The 12,432-nt window shown below is 37.3% G+C and overlaps 1 protein-coding gene across 2 annotated transcripts in view; it reads right to left on the reverse strand.

The window, feature by feature from the left end:
- ADCY2 (adenylate cyclase 2) overlaps nt 1-12,432 on the reverse strand; it is a 204,211-nt gene that overhangs the window by 7,550 nt on the left and 184,229 nt on the right. For both annotated transcript variants that reach the window (XM_053971425.1, XM_053971419.1), the window contains 4 exons: nt 7,973-8,131; nt 3,549-3,695; nt 2,436-2,543; nt 289-403 (listed from right to left, as the gene is read on the reverse strand). In XM_053971425.1, coding sequence (XP_053827400.1) covers nt 289-403; nt 2,436-2,543; nt 3,549-3,695; nt 7,973-8,131 — 529 coding nt within the window. The remainder of the gene's footprint in view (nt 1-288; nt 404-2,435; nt 2,544-3,548; nt 3,696-7,972; nt 8,132-12,432) is intronic.

Raw genomic sequence — 12,432 nt, forward strand, 5'->3', positions numbered from 1 at the left:
TACAGTAATTTTTACCGAGTTACCATAAAACCATTCAGAGCCATGTGAACACATTTTTTTCAACCATTCTTTAAATAGGAATACTGCTCTTTTCCAAGTTTAGCCTTGAAACATTCTAGGGGGTGATGGGCAATACCACGTAGGCTGCTTTTTAACAGGGTAAAGATGGTGCTGTTTACTATCATGGCCCTTTTTGGGCAGTTCTACTACTACTTTAATCAGCTGGTATGTCACACTGAATTCCCCACCTTGTCCATGATGCTCTCCTAATAATCCTGTGATACTCACCTACTCGTAACTTGAAGTCATTGAATGAATGCTTGTTTATGACATCCAGTTTTGCCACCAAGGCAAATGCAAACTCCACCATGGTTCCTATGTGCATATACTGTCGTTCAGGCTCCTGAATTCAAAAGACAAACAAACAGTGTAGAATCGTTCTTGTGAGCCTCGGTTGCTGTGAGAATACAACCAAAATATGCTGAACACTTGAAGACACTTAAGCCCTTAGGGATGTCCTAGTGTGAGCAGGCAGATGCACAGAAGTAATGTAGAAGGTGGTACCCTGTCCAGCATCAGTTAGATCAAACAATGACTGAGAGATGGGATGCATTTCACTTGTGTATAACCAGGCAGTCTAGAGACAGATCCAAACTATGCCTAATCTAACATTTTGATTGTCAAGTGACTGATTAGCTGCTGCATAATCCCACAAGCACTCAATATCTATGTGTGCCTAGAATTTGTTAATTCATTTTCTCTAAGTGTCTGCTTCTATTGTATTCCCTTTTATAATAAATAATGCTTGTGGACAGCCCCCACAGAAATTCTTTCCTCTCGCTGTTGCACAGCTCAGCACCCTTATAAAATGCTTAAGATCCAGTGAAATTCACAATTTTAAGAATTCTTCCACTGATCTCATATTGCAGATAAGCAAGTACATCTGAGAACATTTAACAGACCTGAAAATGACTAAAACACAAGAGGAAGAGGGAACCCCACTCTGCACTTTTATTTACAGAGCTTATACCACTTATCAAGGCTGTAGACTTAATCTCTCCTCATACATAATAAAGTAACCTTATTTTAAGTGCTGTTTTGAGTCCTTTCAGGCTGAGGTGAAAATTGATTTTGGTGTCCCACAGCCCAAGGTAGGATCTTGACAAGTGACTGATTTCATAAGACATGGACTCATTGACCTCTATGAGAAATTACTGAATCTTCCCTATTTCTTGAGATAAAGGGACAGAAGAGATGGACACATGACAACTTCAGAGATGATTCACGGAGTGCATGCATCAGCCTAGGGTGGGACAGTAGTGGTGCTTGCCGGAGCAGCTGTTTAGATAAATGAAGCCTGTTTCCTTTGGAGTTCACTCCTAGCTAAAACAGACGGTTTTCTGTTTAGCTGATATATTCAGACCCCTTACTTAGGTGCTTAGTCTTCCTTGGATGCTTGTTTTAAGCTGGGGGTGGTTCCCAGCAGTATGTCTAGCAGTCAGTCATTGCCACACTAGGTACTGCAGGATCTGTGCATCTTTGGGAATCTGGAATGAAGGCTGCTGAGCTCTGGTGGATTTCTTTTGAGAATGTGAACTAAATCACCAAAGGAATGGTAAACTGTGGATCTCCTGATTGTGGAAATAACTCAAATGATAAATTTCTTCCTCTGCATACACCAGTTTTAGTTGTGATTGAGAGTTCTCTAATGTCTTCCATCTTCGGTCTGCAGTTCTGCATTTTCTTCATCCCCCTCACCTCCCTGCATTAAATGTCAGAGCTAATTTAAAATAATTATTTGTCCTCAGGATCCTTAGGGTCTATAGTTCATGTATAATTGCTTGTGTTTAGAAGGAACATGAGTTTGGCAAGAGCACATTAATCCTTAGCAGAGACTGTGTTGATTCATAATTGCTGTCTCTCTGTCACTAACCTGTAGTACTCTAAAGATCATGGCAAAAGCAAGGTTTTTGAATAAGTTATGAATTGCTTCTCTGATCTGGATTTCCACTGACTGCAGTTCCTAATCTTACCATATTAAGTAAACTAGAAATGAACATGTTCTCAATGCTGAGTCTGAGGGTTCTATAAGTGTATAGTTAGTAAAGCAAATCATCTCTCCCAGCTCACAATGGAAAACTTTAATTCTTGCAATCTTTTGTATGCTCCATAAATCCAGTCCTGATGCAGCACATAGGAATAAAGTGCTGTACTGTATTTAGAGTAGAAGGCCTGTTTTAGCAAAGGTGGCATTTTCAAACTGCAATATGAAGAAAAATTCACAGACTACTAAAGTATATGCTTGTCCAGTACAATACTATGCTAATAAGAAAAAACTAGGTCACATTATTATACATAACCTGCAGCTTAATGAACAAAATTTTTGCCTTCATTTGAATATGCTTTTTATTAAGCAGAAATATGTTTTCCTGTACCTGACACTGTTCTTGGTTGGGTGTAGCACTCAGTCCTGTTGCTGCCATGTAAGTGCTTCCAATGGTCTTTATCTTTTCAACTCCACTAAACTTTGGCTTTGACAGTAACTGCAAAACAAGGACAGTCATTCATTATTCAGATCAGCAGCCCTGTTACACTTATACCAATCAGAGAATCAAATCTTAGAACAGTTTCTGTATGGACTTCAAATGGCTTCACAAATATATACAGGATAAAGGACTTAAGGATGGATAAAACAATGGTTACAGAACTCCAAGGAAAGGGAATTTCTGTCTTCTAAAATACCTTTTTAGTATAAAGGGATGAAATTTATAGTTGTGAGAATAAATTCCATCTTATTTTACATATAGCTTTTAAAAGTCAGTAGATTTCGCACTCGTGATATTGGAACTGGATCACCATACCAGCCAACACTTAAGCTTTACGCAGCTTTCTGAAAGTAAGTATCTATTCCATGCCAGTAGAATAGTCCATGTCAATAGGACTAAAATCCAAAGATTTTAGTTCATATATCCCAGTTTGTTTTGAACACTGGACATCCAATGCTCTCCAAATAGATTTGCTGCTAAAATACCCTCTATAGCTGCAGATCCACAAATGCAGACTGTGCTCTCTGTGTCATGACACTATTTTAATACCTTTTACTCTTATCTTCATCACTAGTAACTTCCCTATAGAGAAATGCTGTTCTCAGTGAGGCCGTTATAGATGCCTTTTCCCAATCCATCTGTAGTTATACTCGCTACTTGCTTTGATTTGCTTGTGTATCAAATCATCAGTGCAGATCAGATATAACACAAAGTTACACCTGACTTTAGACATTCATATTTAGAACCTTAGCATGTAATGTAACTGTCTCAAGAGCAGCAGTTACAGGGTAAAACCATAGGATTCTCATTATAGCAAACCAAAAGCAATTGAATATGATGTCAGATCAGTATCTGATTTATCTCACGCAAATCTCTTTTTCCTTTAATAGTCCCTGTAAGTATTTTCTGACAGCTCTTCCACTCTCCCGCCCAAGTATGTTTTCTGACTGTTGCATATCATGAGTTAGTAAGATTGAAACCATCTCTGTTGTAGGTACATACATCATCAAAGTCCGCAATGATCTCGTTTAGCAGCCTGAGGCATTCCAACCCTTCCTTATTTACATCAGATTCTGTGTAAAATTCCTTAAAATCCGGAACAGAGGCAAACATGACACAGACGCAGTCATATGACTGGTGATACAGATCCTGTCCAAAAGAAAACAGTATAAAGAAAAAAAATTATCATACCCAGCTGTAAATAAGTTTCCTTATTAACATGCAGTATCCAGGATCTAAAAACAGAGGTGCTGCAGTGGTTGGAATGCCTCAAGATGGAGGTTGGATGTTTTTTGCATTTAGCTGCATTTCTTAATTTTAAACAATATATAAACCTGTTCATAAAAGAGACTTAACATATAAAGCTGAAAATATTGTAATGATTTTTTTTTTCTTCCTGAACATTAACTCCATGAAAATAAAATGTTCACTAATTTATTAGATAGAGCCCATCTCTGAGACTTCTTATGAAGAGAATTTAGTCTGGCTTGCATGGCTGAAAATGTATTTTGTAAAACAATATCCAATTTATTATTAGCTGTTTGTTATTGTACTAACTAAAAAAACAACCAAAATCACAAACTCAATGTACTGCAAATGCATAATGCAAAATGACCCTGACTGATAGTTCCTAAGCTAAAATGACAATATGCCTAAGAGGACAAAATAATTATCCTTTCTTTTGCATAACAAGGAGCTGGGCCAAAAAGAAAGAAATCACCTGAACTGAAATTTATTTATGGCAGAGTCTGCACTGCCTTCTGTGACCACTGAAATGAGAGCATCTCTACTGTACAGAAAGATTCTGGTGCTAAAAATGACCACCTCCCACTACCCCCTTCACTTTCCTCTCCACTGCCCTTGAACATTACACCATCTCTTCTTTCAGGACAAATTCACATCCCCCCAAAAAAGATAGAAAGAAAGAAAGAAAATTTATTAAACTAACACTTAAAAAAGAAATAGCATCTATACACAAAGATAGACACAGCAGTAAACGAGGCTATTATCTACTTTAATGTAAAACTACCTTCAAATTATTATTTGAGTAAAAAAGGATCACATGAAAAGGATTTAATCTGTGAGTTCAAGAAGCATAAAATATTATTTCTCTTTTTACTTAGCAAAGCTTGGGTTTTGCAATTTGACAGTCAGTGTGTCCTTTTGGAAGAATGTGGTGTGCCTGTATACAGATGTGCACAGACATAGTGGATCTTTACTGCTGATGTATAACTGAAAAATAACAGAACTATGGGAAAACTGCTGACTGCTTCATCCCATCACAGGTGTGAAGGAAGTTTTTGAGCAAACATGAAAATAATGATGGACAGGTAGGAACATGAGCAGCTGGAGGAGATAAATTATTTATTACTAGATTTTTATGCCTCCTGTATTTTCTAAGGATTTTATACCCATAGCATCGCTGAAGCTCCATCCCAACTGTGTGCTGTAGGGATGGAATATATTGATTCACAGTTCCAGCTCTTATTCTCTTGTCGCACCATGTTAAATCCAGATTTCAGAGACTCTGCTGTGGGAAACCCAAGGGTCAAGCCAGTAAGGAAATCTGGTCTGACTGTGAGTGTGTGGTGTGTGGAGAGACAAGTAGGGCACCTATTGGCTCACTGGAGCTGCCCACTGTGAAGGGGATTCAGTCCCAGCTCATCTGGGGCAGGTGTGACTGCCAGAGTGGCTCCTGGATGGTCAGATGGGAGTATTTCCTTAACAAGGTACAGAGACTACATTCTGTGGTTAACTCAGCTTTACTTCTGTTTCCTCAGGTCATCTTCCCTGTGACTTCATTTCAGTTATAGTGACCCATTTGTCCTCCTTCCTGTTTAATACTGGCAATATCCATTCCCACAAGTGAATGCTCAATAACCATCATGGAAAAAACAACAAGCGGCACTGTTTATAACCAGATAAGTAGTAATTCACAATAATAAGTAGTAAATCACAATAAATTTCAGAGAATTTCAAGGAGTCATCCCCATCTAGTTTATTTTGATCATAATAATAAAGGATGTTACAATTGAGTGCCTTAATTTTCCTGAGAATTCTTCTCTTGAAACAGTTCTCTCCAGATTGTGTAGTCAGAAAATTAAGTGCAATACTATTCTAGGAAGGAACAGCTTTTCTTATTTTAACAAAAATAAAATCATCCTGTCTTTTGCATTCAATCCTTTTTCCTCTTTAATAACATCTGAAATTCTGCAAGTATGTTCCTTTTACTGTCCCCTCATCTCCAGTGCCTGAGAATCTTCTTAGGATAGAGAAGGCAAACCATTCCAATTCTATCCCTTGGAAGGGTATGGCGGTTAGCTTCTCTGGAGCAGAATTTTTGCTCTAAGTAAGGTGCTAGCTTCATGCTGTAGCTAATAAAGCACGATTCCTCTTGCTTAGTGATGGGCTTGCCAGTTAGCTTGCAGCACAAAAGCTCCCAAACACTTTTTACTAATAGGGAATCTGAAGGATAAAAACATTAAGGAGAAAGCAGCAAAAGCCAGGTGCAGATATATTTAATCCTGGCCTGGTTTCCTGCTTTTCATTTTAGATTTGAGCCTGTCTTTCAATTGGAAAATAACCTGTCTTGTATCCAGCATGCAGATTATAAGCAGAACCCAGCTCCGGAGGTTCTGGTAAAGCAAACAAACCTTTATTATTTACTCTGAAAGACCTTTGCTTTTAGTGTATTAGCATTAGTCAATATATATATCTTGTTATAAAAAGACCTTTGTTGGTCATTTGAAACTACAGTCCAACTGTTTCCAGTTAGCATTCATCCACTCACTTTTTCCCTTTTCATTTCTTCTGCCTGCTTTTCAGCAGCACACTTTTTTCCCCCTTTTCTCCATATACAGCTGCATGCATAAAATACGAAAGGAAGCAGTATTTTGAAATAGAATATTCATCCATTTTCTTAATCTCAGAATCTGTTCTAAACAGAAAAGAACACACATAAAACTATACTAACTTGAATGTTTGCAGCTAAGGAAGATGTGGACAAATTTCAATGTTGTATCTGTTGACAGGAATCCACACAGAGAAAACAAAGGCCTAATCTGCCCTAACGTCTGTATCTACATACCGAACCTTGCTGATATTGAAACAAATCTAAAGACATGACAGATACTTATATTCCTGAATACTTCCAGAGATTTGAAAGGGCTTTCCTTTGAAAACTGTTGAAAGAAACAAAACAAGGAACAACTTGAGTTCAGTTTTTTGGGTTCTTTTCAATGGATGTCATTAAAATAATGTCAAATCATTTTTACTTCACCTGACGTGATGAGTTGGGGAGCTCAGCACTTTACAATTTCTGTGCTTCATTAAATTAAGTAAACTCATTCCAACCTAAGAATCTTGAGGGGTGACAAGATAAATCTGGTAGCTGATACAAAAGGTAAGCAGATGGTGTTGCTCTGCTGGGGAGCTGAGGTGGAGTAGCACATAATCAAGAAAGCAATCTCCTGATGGTTTGCTGTGTTTAATGCCTTAACTGAGAACTGGAGCTGAGTCAACTTGGCTTCCAGCCAAAATCTTCACTGTATTCAAAGGAACCCCATAGCAAGTTTTGTTAGCTACCAAATGAATATTTGCAGGGAATACTAAAGTATTGAAATGCAGTCCTGATTAGTACTGCTTAATGCAAACCAAAGTGAAAGGGAAGGTGTTGTCCTTTTCGACTCAGGAGATCAAAAATGAATCCCTAAATCTGCCCTCTGCCCTCTTTTCTCACTTTTGAAACAATTATTTGGCAAGCACAAGTAATTAAAAATCTTACATTTAAGATCTCTATAGCTGCTACTCTCTCTAAATGGATTTATATTTTTTTTTTTTTTTTGCTCTATTATTACTGTAAAGGAATATTAAAAGCAGATCTAATTTCCAGAAAAGTAAAGATAGATCTTTTGGGTGACTTTTCTGGTGCTTGGATTAGGTCCATTAAGCAGTGAATAAACAGGTAATTCAGTGTTCAGAACATCTTTCCAGAATTAACATAGCCACTGTTTCAGTGAAAAGGTTAATTTTCACTCCAATAAACAAGCTCTCCAGTGAACAAAAGAAAACTCAGAACCCGGCTGCAACTCCATTCTGATCATGGAGGAAAAAGTATCTGAATGCATATGATTTAAAATTAGACCCATGTTGATTCAGCCATTCTGTTCTTCCTCCTCCTCATCTATTTTTACTGTCCTTCAATAGGCAAAGTGCATTACCACTTAGGAAAATTTCACCTTTTTATTTCAGGGTATTATGGTGCATTCAGTGCTGTAAAGCAAACCTTACAGGAAGGAAAGGGGAAATGAAAGTGTCTGTAAATTTATCTTTTTGCTGTAAGGACCTACTGTTCAAAACAGCATTAAATGGTATTTCCAGGGTACACTGCTTTCTTACAGAGTAGAGGATATACAGAGACAGCTGACCTCATTCTTCAGGTTTCTTGCCAAGAAGTGTTCAGCTACGTGGGCTGGAAGTACATTCTCCAGAAGCACCCGATTTAGGTTCTCCATGGTTTCAATCTCCTCCCGCTCTTTTTTGAACTTGTTCTTCCACAGGAAGTCTAACCTACAGTAATATTCATTCTGTTACAAGAGGACACAGAAGTAAAGAAACAATAGGCATCTTGTCCTGCTGGAGTACAGGTTTAAGAGACAAAATAAGCACAGTACACAACTCCTACAATGCTATTATTTGGCTACTCAAATATAATTCCAGGTCCCACAGAAGTCAAACCCCAAGCATACACTTTGTGACATACATTTTAACAAATCCAACAAAAAAGCCCAGGAGAAAATAAGAAAAGTTGCAAGGTGCCTTAAACAATGGAAGATTTATTAGAAATTATTTTCAGAAATCAAACACTGTAATGGAAACAATGTACAGTTTTGCAGCTTAATATTATTTTTTAAGTGCAGAATTTCACTTACAATAATGGGAATTTCAGGAAGACCCTAACTTTTATTAACTTGAACTTACATCATGCCACCAGCCTGGCAAAAAGAAAACAGCCTATTGATATAATATACATTCAGTATATCTAATCATGATCAGACTATCAAAAATGACCCGGTCAGTTGGGCCAACTCAGTTGAGTTTTGGTTTTGTTAGTTGCTTTTCTTTTGGTTGGTTGGTTGGTTTTACACTCCTTTCTGTAATAATTTATCCTACTTTTCTTTTTGTCCCAGAGTTTTCACAGTAGCTTTCCAGTAACCACAACAACAATACCTGGAACTATATGAAAATACGCAACAACCTTGGAGTAGTATCAGTATGTTTTGGCATCTAATTTCACTACAAAGGTGGTGGAAAATTAATAAAACTGCACTTTTGTGGAGCTCTCTCCACTTGCTTTCAGTATTGTCAAGGTGTTGTCATGAATTCTATGGCATTATTTCCACAGTAAATCCTCCTCTGGCCTATCTCATTTGACCTGATAAAAATCAAGAGCTATTTCAACATGGTCTTAATGGTTTAACACTCTCAGGCAATCTCAATGAAGACTATGTTATTAACTAGGAGAATATGATTATGGTGTCAATCTTATTATAGAAAAACTTAAAAGTGCTAGCTACTGGTATTAGCAGTCAGTAAGCACTGACATAAAAAATGAGAGTAGTCCTTCTGACTGGACAGTGGCTGTCACAGTTCAAAATGATTCATAGGTATTCTACTGAGATCACAGCCAAAGATAATAGTAGGAAGTTGAAATTAGATGATATTAAAATGATTTGGCAAGCTTTTAAAGGCAATGAAAGAAAAAAACTGATGAAGCAAAACTGTATCTGCCAAATACTTGCAGGATGAAAAAACAATAAAAGGAAAATGATTCCTCCACTTAACTGCATAGAGAGAAATATACTCAGGTTTCCTTTGAATTGGTTGATAAGGGCCAGGTACTATTTAAACATCTAATTACAAAACTGAAAGAGAACATCCATCACATGAAATCTCTGTTAACATACTCTCTTTCTGCTGATACCTATACTACTAAGGACAGAATGCAGACCTCAAATGCACCGCAAAAGAAATATTCTGGCTATTCTGACTGAAAGGGGACATTCTTCTGAAAGTAAAAGGGGTCTTGACATCTTAGAATGGATCATGCTGCATTGCAGAAATATGGACTTTGAATGTCAAATAAACAAACAAGCTGGATATTTTAAATAATTACATGTTACTAAAGGATATTTGCAAACTATAAGCAAAAGAAGAGTGGGCAGAGACTTAAATACTTGTACAGACAATCATAAAGGTACAGAGAACCTGAGAACAGATTTCTGCAGGAATTCGGAAATAGGATTTTGTTGTTGCCCTGTCATTGTGTCTGTATTAAATGGCAATTATCAGTCCTATAAAGCTTGAAGTCATGAATAAGGATTTTTTCAGAACCATCCACATGATGCAAAATACATGGCAGTCACTTTTTTAGAATGTCTTTTTTATATGTATGTTTGATATTTATACATCCAAGAACTTGGATTAGTATAAATAGAAATACACATAGATGGTAAATTCAAATACTACAAATCGTATTTATGCAGAAAAAAATCCAATAAAACCCTGAGATGTCAAAATGTCAAAATTCTTGGCATAAATTGACAAAAGTAACATGATACTTTCTGTAAACATGCCTCCCTCTACTACAAAGAAGCAAATGGTCATGTGACTAGCAGTGAAATTTGAGATAAGTTTTCATTGAATTCTTTCAGAAGAGGCTCTTGAAGAGACTACTTTGTTCAAAAAGAGAAGAATTCCCTCACAAAATAAAAGCTCACCAAAAAAAAAAAAAAAAAAAACAAAAACAAAACCAAAAAAACACCAGAACAGAGACAACAAAGAAACAGTTTTTACAACTCAGGGAAGCTGCCACAAGCACCTCAGTAGTAAAACTAACAATGAAATTCAGTGTGGATAACTACAATATAATTCATGGAAAAACTATACAGCCAGCCTACAGAGTAACGGGACACATAATATTTTAGGTACTGTTGAGAAAGGAATTCACAGTCTATGTCAATACTGGATTCAAAACAGATCATAAGAGAGGTTTAGTGCTCAACATTGTTTAAATGTGAGCACTCTCCTTACACAGTCAAGCCCATACCAATCTGGATTCCCTTGGGAAGGGTGGAAGAATCGCAATTCTCAACACATTGTCTGCCTGTTGCCAGCCCATTATCAAGTAACTCTTGGGATCTGTATGCAGGGTGAAATGAGTCACTTCATCTCGGTGTCAGGAAATGTTTGTCACCTACGCTGGCAGGGCCATCAAAAAAAACCCAGTTCTGCTTTTTCCCCTTGCTTTTGTCTGTTCACCCCCATTCTTCCGGCACAAGCATTGCTGTGGCCACACCATAAATCTTGAAAATAGATCTGCCTCAAAACCAACTATTTCTGCAGGATTAATTTTTAATCCTGACCATTTCCCTATTTTGATCCACTATACATCTACACAGTGAGCTGGGCCAGTACAAATGAGGAGACAAAAGGATAAGAATAAGCAGGTGAGGGAAGGTCTGCTTCTTCCAGTGGTGATGCTAGCTGTGCAGCTAAAATAATTAAATAGGCTCATAAACCATGTAATGATATACTAACTCTTCCTCTCTTCATCCCCACTGAACCAGAGGCACTGATCCCCTGCCTCTGCTTTTGATTCAGGAGAGGCATTTCTGTGACCAGTGGTGAGCATGTTCACAGAGCTAGGCTTGAAGGAGAGCATCCACTTTTTGTTTGGATGAATGTTTTGGTTATTCATCCTGGGGACAGAGGAGCACCAATGGCAGCTGAAGGGAAGTAGAAAGGCCATCCTTATCATCAGTGGCTATTATCTTTAGCATTTTTAAAATAATCAGATATCAAAAGAAGAAAAAATATGTTAGTTATGTGCAAAAAATGCAATAACTAACAGAGAAATTACTTGCACATTACCCTCTGTGGAAGAAGGGTAAGGAAGAATTTGACTTTGTTGACACTGCCAAGATGGTTCAACAGCATACTGCAAGTACCACTCAATAAAAGTAGAAAAGAGGAAGTTTAAAAACAGAAAGATAGACACTGTCACATGGATTTTTATCAAACTGTGAAATTCATTATTGGTGTTGGAAATACCAGGAAGATAAAATGGGTTAAAAAGGGATCAGACAGTGAAACAGAAAGCAGGACAGCCAATAGCTATTAAACACAGCCACAGAAATACCAACAGGCAGAAGGTGGGAATTATACATCCCTGAAGAGTTCACTCTATGCAGGTTTGATTTCCTCCCCTATTCTTTTTCAAAGCATTTGCTACCAATCAATATTACCAACAGTAATTTAAAATGGCAGGTCTTATGCCAGGTATGTATTAAAATTAGTTAATAACATTTTTTCGGTAGTATTTAGACTTTGCTTGAGAGCATTTGAAAATTCAATTTTTTCTCCTTCTTCTTTAAGGGAGAATAAGTTAGAAAAATCAAAGGCAAAAGACTGAAGAGTTACAAGTGCTATCATGTCAAGAATCCTGAACTCTGAAAATGAAGACTTTTTCCATTATACGATCATTTCTTAGTTGGTGTGACAGAGGACACCTGTAGCTGTGTGCAAAACAAACTTTCTTGTTGATGTGACTGAACCCACAAAGAAATCTTTCCCACTGAAGATGATGTTCCTTCTCTCCTTTATTCTTGGTAATGCACCCTCTGTCTCCATCTGAAATTTGGGTTGACAGGGACTAAAGATTCGCCACTGATGCAATGAAGAACTTATCCCTCTTTCTGACAAAAAGTAGCTGTGCCCTAGACCCGCTCTGTCATCACCATCAAATGAATAAACTCTAATGTGCTGCTGATGACAAGGCAGATGTTATTTCTAAATCAAGAAGGATGTTCACCTCTACAATGAATAC

The sequence above is a fragment of the Vidua macroura genome, chromosome 1 (genome assembly GCF_024509145.1).
Source record: "Vidua macroura isolate BioBank_ID:100142 chromosome 1, ASM2450914v1, whole genome shotgun sequence".
Lineage (NCBI taxonomy): Eukaryota > Metazoa > Chordata > Aves > Passeriformes > Viduidae > Vidua > Vidua macroura.